The sequence below is a fragment of the Falco rusticolus genome, chromosome 7, assembly GCF_015220075.1.
Source record: "Falco rusticolus isolate bFalRus1 chromosome 7, bFalRus1.pri, whole genome shotgun sequence".
NCBI classification, from domain to species: Eukaryota; Metazoa; Chordata; class Aves; order Falconiformes; family Falconidae; genus Falco; species Falco rusticolus.
The window spans coordinates 23,334,767-23,357,037 of record NC_051193.1 but is presented as its reverse complement, the minus strand read 5'-3'; the positions used below and the strand labels follow the sequence as shown (position 1 = coordinate 23,357,037).

The 22,271-nt window shown below is 39.2% G+C and overlaps 2 protein-coding genes across 5 annotated transcripts in view; one reads left to right on the top strand and one right to left on the bottom strand.

Moving 5' to 3' along the window:
* The window catches only part of TMEM266 (transmembrane protein 266), an 86,477-nt gene that overhangs the window by 55,010 nt on the left and 9,196 nt on the right, over window positions 1-22,271 (bottom strand). For 2 of the 4 annotated variants that reach the window (XM_037394211.1, XM_037394214.1), the window contains exons 2-5: window positions 5,922-6,078; window positions 4,637-4,737; window positions 3,493-3,598; window positions 1,118-1,306 (exon numbers count right to left, since the gene is read on the bottom strand). In XM_037394211.1, the coding sequence (XP_037250108.1) occupies window positions 1,118-1,306; window positions 3,493-3,506 (203 nt within the window). In that variant the 5' untranslated portion in view covers window positions 3,507-3,598; window positions 4,637-4,737; window positions 5,922-6,078. Of the gene's footprint in view, window positions 1-1,117; window positions 1,307-3,492; window positions 3,599-4,636; window positions 4,819-5,921; window positions 6,079-22,271 lie in introns of all 4 variants that reach the window. The other 2 variants (XM_037394212.1, XM_037394213.1) reach the window with 2 other exon arrangements.
* Window positions 6,088-22,271, top strand: part of NRG4 (neuregulin 4) — a 57,206-nt gene continuing 41,022 nt past the window's right edge. The window contains exon 1 of the transcript XR_005105259.1: window positions 6,088-6,151. The gene's annotated coding sequence lies outside the window, so the exon portion shown is untranslated. The remainder of the gene's footprint in view (window positions 6,152-22,271) is intronic.

The window sequence follows — 22,271 nt, the reverse complement described above, 5'->3', positions numbered from 1 at the left end:
TCAATGGGAGCTCCGTATGACTTACTGTGAAGTGCTTTTAGATGGATGCTGTTGACAGTGAAGTATATATACATTCAGTGTGACACACAGTGGACACTAATCACAGAATCAGAGCGGCTAGGCACAAGCGGTGACCTGATCTCTGTCCCAAGAGATGTTAAACTATAGTGTTAATCATTCCTGACAAATGCATTGTCTTAAAGACATCTAGCAATAGCAATTCCATTCCCCTCCTCCATACACACACTATTAGCTACCCTAGCACTTTGCTACCCTCATTATTCTTCTCTTTGCTACAATTCAAGCTTTTTACTTCTTGTCCTAAACATCATGGAGATTGGTAACAGACTGTTCTCTTCCTCACTGAAGTTTCTTATAAGCTCCCCTGACAGTCTCTTCTTCACGTGAAACACAGTTACTTCAATCAGTACTCCACAACAGGTTTTCTAAGCCTCTGATCTGCCTTCCTCTGGATTCTCTCCAGTTGACCCCAATCTTTCAGAAAAAATTTAGTATAGCAGTCCACCTACAGCCACTTCAAGCCTGAACCAGGCAAAAGGATGACTTCTAATCTCCTGCAGGACAACACCACTACATAATCTGACACTGGCTTATGTTTGAGCAAACATTATGAACTGATTAAGATCTTTTATTCCAATAAAACTGGAACAGTTGTCTAGGAAAATAGGGGTAGTATGTATACATATTATCAAAGACAATGTTCTGTCCAGGAATTGGCAGAGTCATTATCTCTCAGTCAGGAGATATACAAAAAATCACAGTAGCCATCTCTGTCAACCTGAAACATTTCACAAAGACCTTTCACGAGGCCATTCTGCTTGTCTGCTGGACTAGATGCTTGGTCTAGTTTTCCCTGAAAGAAGGCTTCCAAACTGTGCTAAAAGAGCAGCTACGAATCACTTAAAATTATAAAGAGCCCCAAACCAGCACAGATTAGTTACATTAGAAAACATCACTTCCATCCTGTGACAATAGTTTTTTTAAAGAGTTTGAGGACAACTGGTTACACTTCTCCAACTCAAGGTTTTCTTTTTCTACAGGCCATGAAATCCCTATAGCGTAAAACTAGAAAAAAATTTCTGTCCTTTGTACTTACCCTTCTCTTTGGTACTCCTCATCCAAATTTGACAAAAGCTGGGACCCAGCCACAGACAGATCAAGTGCAGCTAAAGGTAGATCTCGATAAGCAAAATTAACAAGCTGTACAGGAGCAATGCTTTTGGTCTCTTCTTCCACTTGTTGCGAAATTATCTCAACTTCTGAAACACCACCTTCTATTGTAGGCCTGAAAATGTAATAGGCAAAATAGAAAGCCCTCTCTCTCCACACACACATATACATATAAATATAAATAAGCAAGCAAGTAAAAATAAGTTAGAGACCAGAACTTTAGAATCCTAAAAAGCCAGCAACATAACAGAACTTTGTGAGGTCATTGAGGGGACAGACTAGATCCCAGACTTGTCTTTTGCAGATCCCACTGCAGTCAACAGAAACGTCAGACAAACAGCAGCATTTCACTCTGCTGAATCTGCTTCAAAAGCACTAAATATAAGTGGATGCGACACAAACACATACGAAAAAATGTATGAACCCAAATGCAAAACATTTGTGCAAAACAGAAAGGCGGCATGTAACTACGCCACCTAAAAACTTACTGCTTTATAAGTTAGATCAGTGAGCAACGAATAGCTAAGCTTATTTATCATCATATACAAATCAACTGTTAAATTAATGGATGCAGTTTGACCCCTCTTCCATTGTGGGTTAATATTCAAATAGTTTTGACAGATGGCAAATTTGTTTCATAGCAACTAGAAAGGAACATTCTATTGCAAGTTATTTCAAAATAATTCTGAAAGGAGAACAACAATTCAGAAGAATTATGGACTCCTCTATAAAGATCATCTTAACTATCCTTATGTGCAGCTTCCAAATCTTAACATGTATTCTTCTATCACCCCACTAACATTAATGGGAACTCCATGCAGGTAAAACCAGAGTCTGACTACGTACGTGTCTTCCACATTTATAACAAGATACTACTTATCTAGAAACTCAAACTTTGTCAGTTAGCATATTATCTAGTGCATGCAAAGATGATTTCATTGCAGGAGAGAGGTTGCATGACAAGCCCCAGCAGGGATTGATCCTTTGTAGTACCCAGTGAAAGCTACTTGCTCCATTTGATTCAGAGTAGGTGCAAGCAAAAACTTCTCTAGCTTTCATCCAGGGGAGCTTGTTAACTTCTGAAGACATCACAGGCTACTTGTCAGAGATATTCAACAGCAGGTGTGAAGATACTCTTTTTCCTTAGGGATATAGTTAAAGCGCTTAGCACCCAAATTCTGTCTGTTATTTGACTGCAAAAGTTACATTGGTGACTGTTTTAAAAAAGCTTATTAAAATCTTCTAGCTATTCAAGCAGCCTGAATAACAGTTCAGGTTTTTCTTCCAGAAAAAAAAAAAAGAATAATTTTGAAGAGTTCTTAACTCTTATATCTTGTAAGTCTAAGGATGTGGGTGAAGGAACTAAAATTCTATGTGAAAGAGAGAAATATTCTGTTAGTCAGAGCCTCGCCATTAAACTAACCCTTTCTGATGGAAAACATCATTCCTAAATTAAAACAAGCTAACTGCTGCTGCCAGCATTACACAAGAATAATTTTAAAAATCAGAAAACGCTGTTATAGCTGAAGTATTTGGCAGGGAAAGGCTGCAACTGTCTACTATGGCAGAAAGCAGGAGCAAGAGGAAGTACTATTTGAACAACCTAAAGGCTTATTTCATTCTTTGTCTAACCAATAATGGAAAGTAATGAGATTCTTTTGCAACAGAACTGTATTCCTCTGTAAGCAATCTGAAAACAGAAGCCCAGAGGGAAGAGCTAATTTTAGCAAGAATTTTCTTTCTTTGATTTTCACCTTTAGTGCCATCCTGTGAACATGTACCTTTACAAGTCCAAGCCAGTTCAGTTTTGCATGAAAGAGCATATAATGATCCAATATCCAGTCTTATAAAGGAAAAACGAAATGGGTTGTTGCAGCTTTCCCACTCCCAACAGGTCTTACTTTCTATATTCTTAGACAGAACAAATGACAGGCATTGTCTGATTTGACTGAAAAGAAAAACAAGCAAACCAACAGACTTAAGTGTTGGCAAACAGCTTTGAGACAGGTTTGGTGGCAGCAAAGAAAAAAGGCAAACAGATCTGAAAATAATATGACATACTAGTTTTCAGCCACTGGCTGTTAGTAACATAGACATGCTTACAGCATTCATGTTTTTTCTGTTAATTCACACTCTTTAGACAACTAACCAAATCCTACTATTCCTTCTCCAAATATCAGCTTTTCCTTCCAATAATACCTACAGAACCCTTTTGATGTCACAACATCATTCTCCTACAGGTAAGCAACCTGTTCCCTTCTCTTTAAAGTAATTTATTAGCTACCTTCACATGGTACTTACTGAGGATTGGTCATGCTGAAGGATGCAACTGAATCAGCAGCGGTTCCAGTATTTGACTAATTAAAGCTGTTCTGCACAGAAGTTCTAGCCTTCCAAGATTAGGTCTCTGTGAGAAGCAAACCAAAGTTATGTAAAGCACAGTTGAAAGAACTCCAGAGGGTTGCAGTGATGTTTGTTGTCATGTTGTGAGTTTGCCTAATATTTTATTTCCCCCATGATTCCTTTTCAATGTGGTTTTATTCCATGTTCATTCCTCCATATTATGGAAGCTGTAAAGTTACAGCGCATTTGCTTATACACACGGACACCTGCTCACATATATACTTCCATAAGAACTCAGGTCTCACTTTAAACCACTAGTTTGTTGATAAAGATAACCAAGATCAGAGGGGGGAGTGGATTTTCAAAGAAAGCTCATGGCTTTGGGAGCAAAAATTCTATTAGAACTTTTTTTTTTAACAATTTAATATATATTTTATGGGGATAAGCATTAGCTTTGTCAACAAAGTTTGGGGGTTTGTTCTCCATTTTCCAATTTGAACTGTGTCCTGACTCCCTTTGTTGACTTTAGAAAGTCTCTTCCAAGAATTAACTCATGTTGTCAAACATTCTAGGTGGGCTGTTAATCAAGATAATATTTTGATCATCAAAACACACTAAAACATTTGGAAAAGGCACCACATTTGCTTGTTGCAAAATCTCTGTGTTGTACCTGGACAAATGCATGGTAACCAGAATGGAAGAGGACAAGCTTGTGAGAGTGAAACCTAGTGACACAAGGTTTTTGTAGCTGAAAAAATATAAACTGGAGAATACTATACAATAAAACAAAAATTCTTAGAAAGAGGTATCATGAGAGACTTTGTAAAGCTACTGTCAAGATTATATGCCAAATAAGTTTTAAAAGTAACAAACACACACTCTTATTGTAATTAAACAGAAATACTCACTGACAAATTCTAATATTACAGACACACCAAAAAAGTTTCATAATGAAAAATGTTTCTTACACTAAACTTTATACTAGAGTTATTTACAGACTGAATTGTTAGTATTAGTCAAGTATTTACAGTGGAGAAAAATAACGTAGCAACAGTATGACCCTTAACAATCACTTGATACCAAACAATAAAACTGAACTTACATGTTTTGTGAAGCCATTTCCAAGTCTTTATATCACGTCTTCTAACCTTATAATAAGGCAAAACATAGTCAATGCATTCTCAGATTTTCCAGATAACGTGCCTGGGTATGCAAAAAGAAAGGGTCTACACTGTGATCACCCTCCTCAAGTTGTTAAGTCGGCCAAAAGCAATTTAATTATTCCTATGAAGAAAAGAAACACGACCAACAACCAGAAAAATACACATATTTCAGGAAAACACACACTCCATTTATCTATAACCTTGTAATAGCTCTAAAGTCAGAGTAAGAAGCAAATCTTTTTCAGATAAACCTTCCCCGATACAGCAGAGACTTACTTCTACATTCATTTGTTACAGCAGAGACTTAATTTCTACATTCATTCGATATCAAGGAAAGTCTCTTCCCTGGCCTTTGCAGTCCTTGAATTATTTATTATATCCCTAAGGTAGCAAAATACTACAACATTTGCCTGAAGTTACGTACTGAAGGGATTTGGTGAATCCGTACCTATGACAGCTTTATTATAGCAATTGTTATGCCTACTAGCACAACAAAACTAAAACTTATCAGGTTTGTTTTGCTATTTAGCTCCCTAACACCTTATTTTGGGTTGACATTTTACAACACACTTCAAAAAACCACTATTTAACAGAAAATTTTACCCAAAGCAATTGTCCTAAGCACTCAGGCTGAGCAAATGGTAATGTCACAAGGTACCATGCACACATCTGGCGAGACTGAGGAAACTGAGAATCCTGCTATAACTGCATTCGCAGACCTGGAGAATAAAAGGTGAATGGGGATATAGCTGATTTAGGAAATGGGAATAAAATTGATGGAAACTGGCCTTAGAGAACAGGGAGACAGATGTAGATATGGGAATTCCTTAACACAGTAAAAGATTCACCATTTGTTTGGGAAACAGCCCAGTGCTAATACTCACAACCTCCCTCTCAAAGGGGTTTAGAAAACAAAACAATGACAAAAAATGTACAGCCATTATCTTTTAGATCAATCTCAAGATTTTGAGGGAACTTAAGTCATAACAGTGGGGCCAGCAACACTGCAGTTCTTTCATAGGACATGAACATGAAATACCTGCCCCTCCAGAATACACTAAGTCTCTGTCTTTTGTTAATTTTTTTCCTAAAGCTAGAAATACATTCACAGTCATACACGATTTTGTGTTACACCTCAACCAGATCTGACCAGTGGCAACACCAACAAGCCAGACCTGCTCCCTCCTACTGGAGTTGCCAGCTCTACAGATAAAATCTGCTCACCACCAGGACTGAAGGAGAAACTCGCAGCCAGGCAGCAAGCTCTTCTGATAGCTCTGATGGCTCCACAGGGAGCAGAGTCCAACTCGCCTTAGCCGAAAGGATCGTTACCATGACATAAGGTGCTCACAAAGGTGAGACGAGTAAAGTGGAGAGAGACCTGAAAGGAGATAGAGGGAGTCAAGTCTCCAAAGGACTCAGTGGAGCCTTCCAGAGAGAAAAAGTGGCAAAAAGTGAGTAATTTCTGGTGCAGATGACTAATGTATTACCTAATGTAATGAATTAAAAAGACAAATAGTTAATATGTGCAGTAAGAGAGCAGCACAACTGAAACCTTCAAAATGGACGTAATAGGTTGTGTATATCTATATCCTAAATGGATTACCATGATTCATGCTTCTTTCTAGGCTTTATGCAAGCAACAGAAATGTCTTAACATATACTAACATTTTGCAGAAATTTATTTTTTCCATCCACTCCACCTCATCTGTTATGTTCAAAACTTCCTTAAAAAAACCCACAACTTTTATAGCAACAACAAACCCACCACTTCAAACTTCCACAGGAAATTTCTGTGCAACCAAGTAGTGTTTAAAGGCAACAAGGAACAGCAGGATATTTTACTCTTCTGCACTTCTCTCTCACTTGCATTCCTATAGGATATGGTGTAGGCAAAGAGCAACGATGTGGCTGTCCTCCCTACCAACAGAGACAGGCTGGGGGCAGAGGGCAACATTTGGGTATGCCATCCACCACTCAAGTGGAATTTTTTCTATACCTTTTCACACTTATCCCACTCAGTGCTTGGTAGACAAAAAAGCCTCATCTCTCATGGTCTCATGCCAGGGAATTAACTAACAGTTCCAGGGTTTGGGTTTCAGGGGGTTTTCCCCACTTTTTGGAAGAGACCAGACAGCACATTGTACATGCTGAGCTGCTTGTGAGTATGAGCAATGCCCATTTTGTAAGAGTTCAGCGATTCTATTTGTTCTGTGGTTTAAGTGTTTTCAAGGCGAGATGGCTATATAACGAGCAGAGTTTCCCCAAGTTAAAGAGAGTTATAAAGGAGATATGACAGAAAGGAAGGAATTATCCCAAAAAGTTTTAGTGCGGGCTGTGAGGTGGTATACAACCCAGGAACATTCACCAGACGAAATGGCTAACATACTGTCTTGTATGTATCAAGAGGAGAGTGCAATTTGGTGGGAAGTGTATTTCTGCATCTGGTTTTCTGCATAGTCACGTTCATAGACTAGTAGCCCAGCTTAAAATGTGTGGGATCACAGGTCAAACCTCAGCAAAGCTGACTCGGCTCCTCACCCCTCTGCAGTAGCTGAAAGAAGTTGCTCAGCTTTCCTCTGTTCTTTGCACAGGTATTACACACAGGCATTCCTCAAAGCTTTTGCAAGGTACCCTTTAATTGATTATGATTTCTTTCACCCTCCTCTCTGTTGGGGCACTGGCAAACAACTGCTTCACAGTTCACGGGTTATGCTCAGAACCATGCGGGTTGAAAAGCGGGGTCACGCGCTGTAGTGGAGCAAAGGTTCATGCCGCTGCCCTTGCCCAGCACACATCCTGCCTGAGTTCGTTTGTTAATGTTTAGATCAACCTATTGTCAGTCACCACACCTCAGCTGCAGCTTGCTAATAAAGAGATAAAGTCCAGCTTAAAAACATGAAGCATAGAACAGATTTTGAAAAACTTACATTAAAGCATAGCACGTGTGTGTGTGTACACTCCCGAGTTTAAAAAAAAACCCACTACACAAAATCCCAACAACCACCTTAAAAAAAAAAAAAGAAGATCTGTATTCCATTTGTGCATGAAACCCATGACTTTTAGCGTTGATGTAAGCACGGTCTTACGCGCCACAATGTAGCATGCTCAATCCTGGGTGGGGACTAGGAAGATCGTTTAATTTAAGCGTTTTGCAACCAAGTCTCTACTAACTTGTAACCTGTTTAACTGAGCTGAGTCAAGACCCCATGGTTCAGTGTAGTTTTTTGCATTTGCTTATGTTCTGGGGGGTATTATCATTCAGCTGTAAGCTCCTGTACAAAATACAGACACTAACTGAAACATCTGAATTTAACAAGTAGCTACAACACCAAACTCTGACATGCTCTTCTAAGAAAAGATTCTTCCACAAAGCTCCCCAACAGCAGCTTAGACACATGAACAGGTTCACAGTTTGTATTCAAAATAAATAGAATAAGCCACACTTGAGGAAACGCTGCTGTTAGCTGCAATGCAGGTTTTAGGTATCTTGCCCAGCTTCTGCTCCTTCCTCTGCCCATGCCATAGCCATGCATCTGCACACACCTCACCTTAGCGTAAGCTGGACCAAGAAACTGATTTGGAAAAACTTTTCTTTTCCTGCACTTTTTTTTAAAAAAGCAGGATTGCTTCCCTGATACAGGTCACAGTACAACTCCAAAAACAGTTATGTCAGCAAAAATGAGAAGGTAGGGCAGCGCACTATGGGCACAACCATAGAAACAATCAGCATGGTGGAGAAATACTCAAATCAAAGATAATGTGTTGAGCCCTGGCCATTGGCAATATTCAACCAGAGTAAGCACCCAAACTGAAAGTGCTTAACAGATTGGGAAAGGGGTAGAAATAAAAAGAGATTCTGTGTGGGTTTTTTTTCCTCCTTCTGTGTCATGCTGGAGCTTTTTATTCTGTAGCTAGTACACATCAGGAAATGGAATTTTGTTTCCTTTGTGCAAAAAAAGTTATGGTCTTATTTCAGTCTATAAATAAAAATTCTTGTAGTCTAAAGCCCAAATGCAAACTACTGCTATTAAAGTTCCTACTGAGCAATCCTAAGGAGGTCATAGAGCTACTCAGAAAAATGGAAAGAAGAAATAATTTGAAATAGGAATTGGGGAAACACCTAACCAGACATTACCCCAGAAGCTTTCAAAGTGAATGGGGAAATGTGATTTAGGGGTAGATACATCAAGCTCTTGTGAATTAGACTAGCCCCATTTTCTTTTGTGATCAACACCACCGATACCACCCTGTGGATCAGCACTGAACATATGACTGCTCCTCTCTACTAGTGCAAATCGCGTTTCTCCAAGGACTGAAACTAGGCTCCCCATGATCACAACCTACCAATTCTGACAACTGTTTTTGTTTTAACCTCTCCATGAGAATTTTAACGAGCTCCACACATCTGCATTTAGAAAGTTTTATTGGTCATGTATGTCAAAACCTCTTCCTTCAGAAATCCAGTAACCTGCACTTCTGCAGGAGAAACCCTGAAAATCTCCTGCAGGAGAGGTCCCACCAATTCCTTGCTTCACTTCAGGTTGAACAAAACTGGGTTTTTTTCCCTAATGGGTGAACAGGTTTACTGTGATAAAGAATTAAAAAGCTTCTTTTGATTAAACTGACCCTCCCTAATCCCACTTCTATTGAAGACAAGAGTTTGATAAAGTATGTGTTTATATGGCTCTATACAGTTGAAAGGAATACTTCCTTTGTTTTTTAAAAAACAACAAGAATTAGTCAGAAGATTATGACTGCAGAATGCCACACAGAAAACAGTAAATCAACTTCCTTAACAAGTCAAGTATATTTGATACATATTTTCACACTGCAGATTCCCAATTCCATTCCTATCTTCACATTCCCATGCAGTATCCAAAAAAGAAAAGGAGGTACAAGAGAGAGCTTTTTATTTCAAGGAAGAAGGGACATCAAATTTTGCATCTTTTTAAATGTGATGTATTAAAAAACTTTACTGTAGATTCCTCCATTAAAAAAAGGAAAAAAACCTTCCATCACAGCAAAGTTATTTAGATTGGAAAAAATCAAGCATTCAGAAATTAGGGAAATGACAGATTTGAACTTGCTCATGCGGCCATAATTCTATTCCCTTGTGGGATCACCCTGTATGCTGAAATTAAGCAGAATGCTGTTTAGGGAAAAAGGAGCATGTACTCTTGTAACTAAAGACTGTCTCATTGTTCATAAGTATAGCTCATACTTCCTAGAGAGCAGTTTAGATGGGCCAAAAAGGGAGAAAAATTATCTCGTGTACAATCATAATAAATCTCTCTGCAAATGCATCATGACCATTGGTTGAATTTTTAACTTTTCAGTATTGCAGATCTAGACAACAGGACAAATAACACTAGCTGGAAGAAAGACTTTAGAGGAGAACTAGACTAATACAAATTCCTAGGACAGCCCAGCCAAGCCCACCCTCTTGCAAGGAGTTTGCAGATGTGCAGTACATGGCACTTGCAGACCGAAACGAACAGGAGGAGCTGCTCTGTTTGGGATGGTTACGAAAAGACTCATGCTCCTTCCCTCTGCTATCTCTTCACCTACAAGCTGGGACGACAGGGTGGGGTCTATGTAGCAGATCTACAAACAGGGTTCCAACATGCAAACACTCCAGCATGAATATGCTTTTAACACATACCAGTGCTTCCCTGACAGCTCCTTCAGGCTCTCCTTCCAGTTCATGCTACACAGTGCATACTGGCACTGTTGAAATTCAGTTGTTCTGATATACAATCAACAATTTCCAGAAAAGGCACGTGTCCAGCAGGTACTGCAGCAAGCAATCCATAAGGTAGCCAATTCTGAAGATGTCATGGGCCAAAGAATGGACTGAGGGCCTTCTGCTTGCCGAATTGTAACACTATGGCAAATAACAGGAGCAATATGGCATCTCAAAAATCTGGAAGAACCAAGTAACTACCAAGGATACGCAAACAGAAAGTTTGCTTTCAGCTCCTTCATAAAAAACATGCATTCATTCAGCAAGAAGATTACTCATTTGATTTCTTACTCTGGAGTAAATTCAAGCTTGCCATTTACCTTACCATTTTACAAACTGCCCCCATTTAGCTGTAAGAAATTGGTGATCCAACAGTTGTTCTCCATACCTTCCCCATGTGGTTAAAGTGGAAGAAAAAAAGCCCCACACTACAGGGTTGAGTCCAAAGAATGAACAGAAGACAGCAACCACATATTTAAAAGGTCCCTTTACAGATTTGTCTAGTCTTTTAAGTTTGGACCTGCTTAATAAGAAGGGAAACCACAAACAGCATGTTTCACATGAGCATTAGGCACAAGGCTGCCAGCTTACACTGTTCTATTGTATGTCTTCACATCTCCCGCTCTGCTTATGACTCCAGCTGCTGGAGACAGTACTTTGATTTGAGAAAAAGCGAGGTGTCACCTACATACGTGGCAGCACCACTTAGACCAGTCGTGGCTGGCTCCTAGTGAGATGATCTCTCTTTACAGCCCAGCACAAGGATACTAACAGGGACCATGGGCTTGGATAAATAGCTCCAGCAGGATGCCATGCTGATACTGCTTCTGGGCTCACAGCTGGAAAGCTCAGTATCAGTTAGCTTTTGCGATGTGCCACTGCACATGTTGATAGGAATGAGCCTGGCATCAACAGCTCCACTGGACTGAAAACATCTGGGTTTTTTTCCCCATCTGAGAAACTAAATGACTCTGGGGTCTGTCAGCACATGGTTAGAGGATTATTTAGACAAATTTTGTAACACAGACAACTCCCTGGCCCCTCAACCCAACAAAGATTTTTTTTGTGCCACAAATTCTAGTTCTCAAAAGGGAAAAAAAAACCACCCAAAACCCCACAAACTCCAGTCTCCCTTGGATTAAATATTAAATTTGAAACACAAACAAAGTTTATATTTGCTTGGCTAATAACAATTCCATTTCTGAATTTTAAATGCTTGGGAATGACACTAACCTAGCTGAGTCATAATAAGCTCAATTATTACTATTGGAAGCAAATAAAGTACCAATTTAGAGTCAAAGAAGTTTGATTTGCTTGCATCTGTCAAGAGTCAACTCTTGGATTTCACTTCTAAGTTCTCATTTTCTTACTCTCCAGCACTACAGTGAAAGGTCACTGCCCAGAGACCTGCAGCCATGTCTTTTCAAGCCAAGCAAGACTGGTCCAGTCACTCTTTAGAACAGTAATGAAAAAATACACACACTTTTCGACATCCTAGAATGAATGGTTTTAGTTCTGTAGAGATACCTTGCAGGTCTTTTCAGATTAGATTTGAGTTAATCACACATGCACTTAACTTTTGCAGTCTGCTAATCACTTTTGAGGTAACAATACAAGTCCATTTGAATCCAACAGCAAATTTTACTTGGACAGAGCTGGAATTTCACTCAGGCTTTTAACAACAGCAACAGATAACACAAACACTTGAGCCAACCTGCTTTGAGACATCCTTCAGTATGATGTATGTCTCAATTCAGAGGGGTGACACCTACAGTCTGTCTTAGGGGATACTGTCTTAGTCAGATGGAAGTACTAGGGTCACACCCTGCCATGAAAATAGTCAAATCTCAGTACATTTTAATCTCCATCCACGATATCTGCTGCTTATCTTACTTGTAGGTTAACCTTCTAACAAATCACAAGCCTGAGTATCTGCCCATATCCTTAGATTAATATAACTTGAAGACTGCCTTTCAGCCATTAGACTTCAACCTTAAGACTCTTCCTCAAGCTATTAATTTTGCTTTTCTTTAGAATCCTGGGCCTAACAGATTCTGGATTGAAATGCCTTTAGAAAATTTTAAAGTATTCTCTAATTTTGTAGAGGAGCTGATGTCAAGCAAAATACAAAAGACTCACAACACTACAAGAAGAATTGGGGAAGTATAAAGAAAACCTCATGAGAAATTCTTGGCATTTAATCTCTTGGAGCTGGGTATTTCAATGTATCTGCCAATTATGGCTCTATGAAGCCATATGTATTTCTTATATTTCTGCGTAAGGAGACTGAAAAGGAAATTCTTTAGACCAATCCTGTCTCACAATCAGCAGTACAGATGCAACACAAACCTAAGCAGACTAGTGCTAAATCCAGTCAAGCTATTAGACAAGTCAAAACCACCATCTGGAAGTAAAGATTTCATTCTAAGAACCAACTATACTACAAATATATTTTTGAGAAATATCTATCTTCTGTCATTCCTGACAAGCATTATGGGCAACGTTTCAGACAAAATGCAATAAATTTATATGAATTTATGGCTTTACTGTGTATCTTGCAAAAGCAAGTATATAATAATTAGCCCATTGATGTGAAATACATTGTTCTTCTCCCAACAGCACTATGCTCTGTTGTTTAGCTTTTGGAAACAAATAGCCCAGCTATTTTGATGGCAAATTTACAAACAGTTGCAGTATTTAATCCTAGTGATGCATACAGGGTAAACCTCACTCTGCAAGAGCAGAGAGCTAATAGAATTCTTGAATTCATGTCCTGTTTGGTACTTCAGAGGAAAGGTATTTCATGCAGTACATGTGGACACAATGGTCATGCTGTTCATGGCTGGAAAAACCTTTCCTGACCACTGGGAGCCTAAAATGCAAGATTTGACTACCTTATTGTAGTATGCAGCATACTGATAGTCATTTTAATGTACAGCTAGTTCATTTAACTGTATAATCCTAGCTTCCTCAGCAGGTGATGGAATGCATGTACTACATATTATAGGCCAGGTTTCTGCCACAAAATACCGATGGCGAGGGACTCAGTCCAAGCTGTGAGTAAGCAGGCCCTGCCCTGACAGTCTGGAGGAAGCAGTCCACCCAATGCAGCCATTTCAACTGGCCAGTAACTTCCACATTAGCAGTGAAGTCTGCACCTTTCCCCCTTCACTTCTAACTGAGGTCCGGAAGACAACATCACAAGGAGACACACATGGCCAGTGTATGTTTGGAGACTGCCTAGACTGTCTGCTGCAAACACATAGGTAAAAAAAACAATTCTTCCCACTGGACCTGGAAACAGGATGGGGACAGGCTGCTCTTTGTCCTGCAGCAAAAAGTCACTATAGTGCAACGGCTAGCATAATTTATTTTTTTTTTTTAGAAGTATAAAGGGGAAAGAAAAAGCAGAAACCTGAACGGTCTCTGCAAAAGTTCATCCAGTTGACTATGGCCCTGCTCATTCTGGGAGGGTTGGACTAGATGACCTTTAAAAGGTCCCATCCAATCCCAACCATTCTATAGTTCTATGAAAAGCAGCACAGCAATGGATGGGGAGAGAAGGGACAGGATCTGGTTTGACACCTGTTGCAGCCAAATCCCAGGATATGGCCTGGTGAAGAAATCATGTAACAAAAAGCCAACACCCTCAAGGTCTGCTTCAGTATGCAACTACAAACTATATACCTCATGAACAATTACACTTTTACTTCCACCTTACACATTGTGCATTTAAAGTAGGTAGTTTTAAGCTTAAAAAACAGTATGTTCTTTTAAAAATAATAATTTCAAGCACTATCTGTACGTAAATAAATGCTTTGGAACTTTGAAGCTCTCGTTTTTCTACTTATAAAACCAAAAAAATTTGTGTGTGTGTGTGTGAACTTTAAGCATTAGGTTTTCAGACCTTTTTTACTAGAAGTAATTGATTTATTAGTTATTTTGCATGGAATACAAGAAGGATCACTGAGGTATGCAGGAGAATTCTGAAAATGCTGAAAAGCATTTGCTCTGCACAGGCATGCACAATTTCTCCTGCAGGCTGAATCTATTTGCTTATTCATATAAATCCATATTAAAATGCATTCAGTTACTGGTCATATAACACACCACACATGGAAAGTAAAAATGCTAGACTGATCTTTCTCCCCCTTCAAGAATACATAACTAACATCACCATCCCCACCCAGCCCCCATCCCTTTTAAACTCTGCAAAAACAGAGAGGGCTGGTAGATAATCTTGTCACGTGAGTAAGTAAAGGGAAACCCAAGCCACTGAATAAATTCCCAAGAGTGCAGGAACACCCACCCATGAACCCACTTTGTTTTAAAGTGGAGAACTGTCAGCTCCTGCTTTTCCACTGATACCATCAGTATCACAGAGAAACTTGAGATTAAATTCTCAGCTGCTAAGGGCTCACAAAGTTTACTCTTCACTAGGAAGCTAATCTTACTGTGATTTAACACTGTGAGCACAGAACCAGTTTTCCCTGTGGCACACTAATCTGGTGCTACTGCTAACATACTAAGAAATCCAGGTTGTAAAGCAATGAGGATGGTACTCTGGGACTCAGATTTTAAATTTAATTCTGTAAAGGACTTTGAATCTGGGCCTTAAGACACATGGTAGAACTGAGCACTATCACATCTAGCCATGCTAATCAACCAAGATCCCAGCAGAATGTTAATGAGTGAGAGCCACTGAGCAACAAGAACAATACTTCAGTATGTCAGAGGCAAATAAAACTCATGCTACGGTTCAAATAGAAGTGTGTTGCTGTGATGCTGCTTCAGCTGTTAGGACTTTGGTGCCTGCACGCTACTTCAGGTGCCCAAGTGCTTTCATAGGACTATACCATGACTCCCTGGACCACAGTTCTCCCTTCAAGGAGATGGCAGCCGGAAGAAGGGGAAGAAAAAAGGAAAAAAAAAAAAAAAAAAAAGGAAAAAAAGCACTAAAGTACTTCCCTGCCTTAGAGAGGTGTTGATCATAAACTTAAAGATAGCATAGTGGTAAGATACAGTGATAAGGAAAAGCAACTGATTAGTTGAACAAAAACACAGAGAACCCTCACCTCGGAGCTGGTCTTCCCTGAAGTGGCACCAAAAACCCCAAAGGTGCTCCACAGCCCAGCAAGGCTTCTGCCATCACAAACGCAGCGAGAAAGTACAGGAAACATTGCACAGACAGGGACCAGGCTTCAGCTTCCCCAGCAATTCCAGAAGTAAACTTTTCAGTAATTTTGCTACTCAGTACTTACAAAGTCTTAGTAAAATGGGAAGAAACAAACAGCATATAAAAACCTCACACGTATTTTCCACTAAGTCACATATGTTAATTCCTAGGCTGCTCTTTAAATATAGTTTATTTACAGTTGAAAAAAGTTGGGGAGATGAACTGATTGAGAGAAGTTATTCACATTTCAAATACCTGGCACTAACTCTGAATCAGACCACAGCTGATGTTGCCTGTGTATTAAGTAATCATAACAAACATATTAAAGGAGATGTAAGTGTTCATGGAAAAGTGTATCACACCTGACAGTGTCTGCTGGAGAAAGATAGTACAATGGACAAGTTTATACAACAGACCCTGCTACCCTGGAGTTCAGTCCAGGGAATATATAAAGCAGATGTATTTTAAAAAGCTTTGCTTACTCACTATTTTCTTAAAAACAGAAGATCATGAAGATGACAGGACAACCCAACCACATGGGCCCCCAGGAAAAAATCTCTGTCACCCTTCAACATTCTGTGCTGTTGTCCCTAAGCATCTACCAGAGCAAGTGCAGGGCCTTCTGGCTCTTTTGGCATCACACAGAAAAGCTTTGGCCACCCCTGCATGACCCAACATAGCAGTCATCCCGACACCCTCCACAGCTCTATTTTAGCAGTATCTTATTTAGTACGTCAAGTCCCATGACCCATATCCAATAAGGAGGTTCTAATACACTGATGAGATAAAAGGCTGCTTTTCAAGCAATGGTTATGCAAGGGATCCATACAGCAATGCAAGCTCCAAAACACTAAACAAATACTAAGTTACAAATAAAGCACATTCCTGCTCTTAAATCCATAACACGTACCAATCACCTGCTTCAAACTAAACTGTGTCTGTTACAATTGCAAACACAAGAGCTTTGTTAAGATTTATGATTTCACCTTTATTAAAATTCAAAAACCTCCAAACTTTACCAGGATAGTCATTAACATTTCTAGGAGGCGGGAAACTCAGAGCAACATGCCCAAAGCAGGGAGATGACAGCAAGGAAGCTACATCTGTATTAGCTTCTGGATTAAAAACATGATGAGCTGGCCAAACTGCTAGAAATTTTTCAGAAGTATTTTTACATGAACATTGCACTAACCCCTCCACCCAATCACTATCTACTAAATAATTTACCAATCTCCAGCCAAAGACTTACTAGCACTTTCAATAAAACAAGTAAATTAATGAGTACATACACCCTAAATAAACCCGAAGTCCAAGACCACATAGCAAACAGGTCCCAGAGTCTGAATTGGAGCTCATGTTTCTGAGTTTTGGTCTGTCACTCCATTGGTGAAAAATGTCACTTCTCAATAGAAAGAAAAAGCTCTAACATTATCAGTGTAGGTTGTTGGGGTTTTTTCAAATACATGTATAAAATCTTTCAAAAAACCCCAAAATTAATTTTGAAGTCTTGCTTAAATCGGAAAACCAAAATCAATAAAAATTCTCCAATAAAACAAGAATATCTGCAAGGAATTAAGATTATACTGGCCTCAGGTCAGAGATTTACTGCACTTGACACTGTGAAAAACAAGCAGTAGAAATGAGACAAACTGCTTGCTGCAAAGACCAGTAAGGGGTTTAAAGAGGCAGTATCTTGTGATTATTAATTTCTAATCCCTACAAATGCAAAACACAGGTCCTTCATAAAACTGTTATTCTCTTGAGTTATCCTTCTCACAATATACTGATTTCAAACATGATGTTGACAATTGACAGTTCGTGACCTATTAAGTTTAAAACATTTGAAAAGAGCAGGATAGAAAGCTTTCAGAAGCGTCTTTTCTCAGTGAGAGCCGTTGAAGGCATGCACTGCAAACTTCACTGCAAGACTGAGACTGGAAAGATACCAAGATGACAATCAGAATTCCATGATCTTTTAAGGTCCTAGAAATGAACAGTCTTTCAAGACAGGAAAAATTGGCCCATACCTTTTACTATTCACATGCTACTTAGAGACACATTAGGTATTTTAGAAGGTGGGGTTTTTTTGAAGTCACATAAGCCCAAAGTACTTAATCTAATTTGAGACAATGTTTGCAGTAATAAGATAACACAGTTTTGAACAAGCATATACTAAATAGCTTATAAATACAGGTTGGTTAAACAGACCTACCACACTTTTTGTGATATTGAACAGAATCCTTCAGGAACAACAGAAGGATTAGACAGCATGAGAAACAGGGAAAGCTTCAGGATAGGAAAACTTCTCTCTTGAATTAAAAATGGACAAGTTCTTGAAAAAAATATTCCATTAAAAAATCATTTATTTTTCTAACACACATTACCCTTCTTTAACAGCTGGTAATACCAAAACACTCATTTAGAGCACAAAACAGGTGTCCAAACCAAGTGTAATGAATTTCAGAGAATATTCAGAGAGCAGAAGTGTTAGGCATTACCCAAAGGCTAGAAAAATCATCTGCCAAGCACAGGCAGGCCCAAAACACAGGGCACCCTCATCGAGCAGAACACTGTCTCCTATGGCAGTAAGAAAATGAATGAGTTTACATCAGTTCAGGCAGCTGTATACTTTTAAAACATTTTACCACCTTTTGTACTGCTGCAGATGGCAGACAGAGCACACATTTCCAGGGCAGAACCAATTTCTCCGACTTTCAACACAGCATGCCCAAGGCATACCTGTGCTATAGTGTGATACATAATTGTAGCATGCAAATTTCACCCATATAAGGAGTCAATACATTCATTTTCCTTTAAATTATTATGCCTCCCTTTGTTCTTGTAAAAAAAACCCCAACCAACAACACTATGTAACACGAACCATAAAAATTAACACATTTTTCCCCTGCTTTCAGAGGAAATAGCTTACTGAAAGAAAAGATTGCTTTACTGCATCCAGGTCAATGGTTTTCCTCTTTGGATTAAAAACAAGGATTATAGCAGCTCATGCTGAGCTAGCGCTGCTGCAGCCGGACTTCGATACTAGCTGCCAGGCTGCCTAGTTTAAAGCTAGCTCAGATATAGCTGTACAAACTGCTGTATGCAATGCAGCAGCAAATTAACTAACTCAAACCAAGATCCTTTTCTCCTACTTACTGAAAGACAGCAGCTGACTGGATTTGGCATTTTCACATGCAGTAAGATTTACTGCAAGTATCTAAAAATATACTACATGGCTGATAGCCCAAGGAACCAAACAATGAAAGTTCAAGAGGCACATTTCACAGTCCAGATGTTCCCAAACTGTGCTCCATCAACCTAGAGAGATGGTCGCTCACATTATGCTGACTTCCCCCACCTCCAACCCCCCTTGCTGTATCAATTTGTGTCCAAAAGATGAAAAGTACATCTAGATTTCTTGAAGTATTTCTCCTTAAACATATTCTCTTTTTGCTACAGTTAGCATAAAAATATCACAGCAACTAAATGGGATGAGATTGTCCCAGGGAAAAGTTGGTGTAAAGCATCAAACAGATTTGAACCTCTGCAGCAGGATAACCTTAATGAGGGCTCTGAAGACACAAAAGTTACAGGATCCACATGCACATACATATACTCAAGATAGTGACAAAAACTCCAGAAGGCAAACACACTTTTCCTAACCTGACCTATGCACTTTTTTTGGTGGATATGGTGTCAAAACTTGTGCAAAACCAGGGAAAGAGCAAGAAATCTTGCTTAAGGAAAAATCCGGCAGGATTTTCTAGGCAAATGGATCGCAACATTGAGCAGTGTTAACTACATCTTTACTAAATATTCATGCCTGAAAGGTTTCCTTTAACACTTCAGTTATAAATGATTATAAAAATGCAAAACTATGCCTTGGAGAAAAGATGAGAACTAGTTTAAATGTGTATTTACCCATGCGCTAAAACAAACAGAAAACCATCTCAAAACTGACAAAAATCTAGGCTTGGACACAACACACCTTGTATTGGGGATACACACACTCCAGCTATGGAGATACCCAGGTCTTCATCTTTTCATGTGGATGTTAAATTAACCACTAGCAACATGAATGCCACTGACACCAAATGCCATGATAGGCAAGAAAGAAGGGGAGCAGCAAGGTCCAGCACATAACTGTTGCTACATCTATCTCTCCTTGCTCAAATCACAAGAGTCCTTATAGTTCAGTTCTTTGGGGGTGAAAGGAAGAGAAAGCTTAGCCTGATATGAGGAAAGTCATGAGAAATTAAGTACCACGTAAGCTTCATTGCCCATAGCAGAGAACTGAAAAAAAACAGGTCACGTACAACACCTTTATACATAATTTTTTATTTTGATCTTGGCTTGCAAGTAATTTATTTCTCCTTCCCTTGCAAAGGCATACACTTCTCATATGAGCACAAATCTGTAAGCATACCCAGAGCAGCCTCTGAGGCCATTTTGCTGCATTTTCCAGAAAGCAGTCTTAATTTTGCCAAGTCAGAAGAATCACTGATCCATCTTTGCCACGTATTATAAAGCACAGGACCACAGCAAAGTTCAAATGTTCAGTGTTTTTCCTTGGAAAAGTGCTCTGCCACTTCAGTCTGCTCCATCTTTCCTTCCCTAAATAGAAGTTCTGCCCTTGGTTTCACATCTCTGCTCCAGTCACAGGGCTACTTGATGGTAGCAGAACACGCATTACATTCTGGGCTTTTTTCAACCCTAAATTAACCAGGCAGACTCCCTGCTCTTATTAAAACAGTGGTGTGCATTTGGATTTTTCCTTCAACACCAACCCTTGCCTGTCATTTTACTTCAAATAACCATTTTTAATGTAAACTACAGCATTCTATCTGCATACTCATTTTCTGCAGTGAGCCAAGAATTTGGTTTTCACCTAAAGGTTCACATCTTCAAAGCACAGGTCAATAGCTTCATGCACAGACCACTACACCAGCATTTCAGCCAATATTCTGCTAGCAGATTCCCTTACAAACACACTACCAAATCAGCCTAACTCTTCACTATTGCTGTGGCTAAACATGGGGTTCGGGTGAGAAACGGGGAAGCAATTTCCTTAGTTCGCCATCAGTTTTGCTGTCGGAGGGGCCACTGAGATCATGGACACTGCCACCTTTGTCCCTATTTTTCACATGTCTTTCAGCAGCTATATACAGCAAGACAGATTCCTTTGTGTATGATAAATACTACAATCACTGCCATCTCCTTAGGGAAGGCAAAGAGTGCTGATCGCAGCTCAAATGGGTATATAGTTCACACTGAAAATACAGCTTCTCTACTACAAGGCAGACTGATCTGCAGGCTAAACAGTCACAGATATATAACACATTCTGAATAACACAGTATGCTGCACTTGACACAATAAAAGCATTACTTCGGGTGGGTTTGATCACTTTTGTTGTCCTTTAAGGCAATAATTTTATCACCTTATTGCTTTAAAACTCCAGCTTGGAAAAAATGAAAATGAGATGCTTGTTGTCTTAAGTAGGATGAAATCTAGAGGATAAAGGTCTGTTCGTGATCACCTGTTCCCCAGCCCTTCTAAAACACAGTACTGAAGCAATCGTGGATTTTACCAAGCTGATAGTTACCTCTAAGTGTGAGCTCATGTGAGTGCCCAGAGGAACCTGCAAACTTACCTTAGATCATACTCTGACATCCTTGAAAAAATTATCAGGTATTGACACTGCAGTTGATTTCCTATTCCACCCTGGGGTCTTAAAGCATTAAAAAGCCTAAGAAATTATTCATAAATTAGAAAAACTTCCTCTTCTATAGATCAGTAAAATAAGGCACAGTGTGTGACCGAGAAAGACATGCCATTTCTCTTCTACTTGCGCATCTTAATCATACACTTCTCCCTCACTATTTAATGTCTTCCTTTTCTGCCCTTAAGCAGTTTGGGAAGTTTCTAAACTGTTTTATTCTTCAGGGCATTTTTTGTTTGTTTTGGTTTTTAATAGTCTATATTAAACATTCTGTATGGCCTAAGTGTTTATAAACAAAAAAAAAAATCTCTTGGACACTTTCAGAACTGCTGGTAGTATACAGTAAGTAGAAGTGTGACATGCACAGTAGAATAGGCAATCTTTGCTGTTGTAAAAGCTTTTACTGAACGCTGTTCTGCTTAGTTCTTACATCAGCTGGATAACAGATGATTTCAAAACCAAATATTCTATGTCATATACTTCAGACCTAGGCCGTGAATGCAAACAGTGCCATTATCTGCTTGACAAAGACCAAATACTCAATGAATAATCAAGCTACTATGCAAGTTCTGAATGCCTGCAATATGTTATTTGATATGGTGTCTTCTGACCTAGACAGAGCTGCCTCCAGCACATAATTAAAGGTTTTGGATACATAATGTTCCTCTCCTGCCAAATGCTGTTCATGCAGTACCCCGTGAAACCAGTAGAAAAAGTCTATCTCAGACAGAAGTGCTTTGTTAAACCATTTAAACAAAACCAGTATACAGCCCCAAGATCCGAGGAGGTCCTTCTAGGGAAGGAAAGCACCACCATCAGCTGTTTTTCCTCTGATACTAAATTCTCCATTTTGTAATGTAATGTTTTGAACACTGGCCTTCCCTTTATCTTCATTCCATGATAAAACACTGTTTTATGATAGCATCATAATC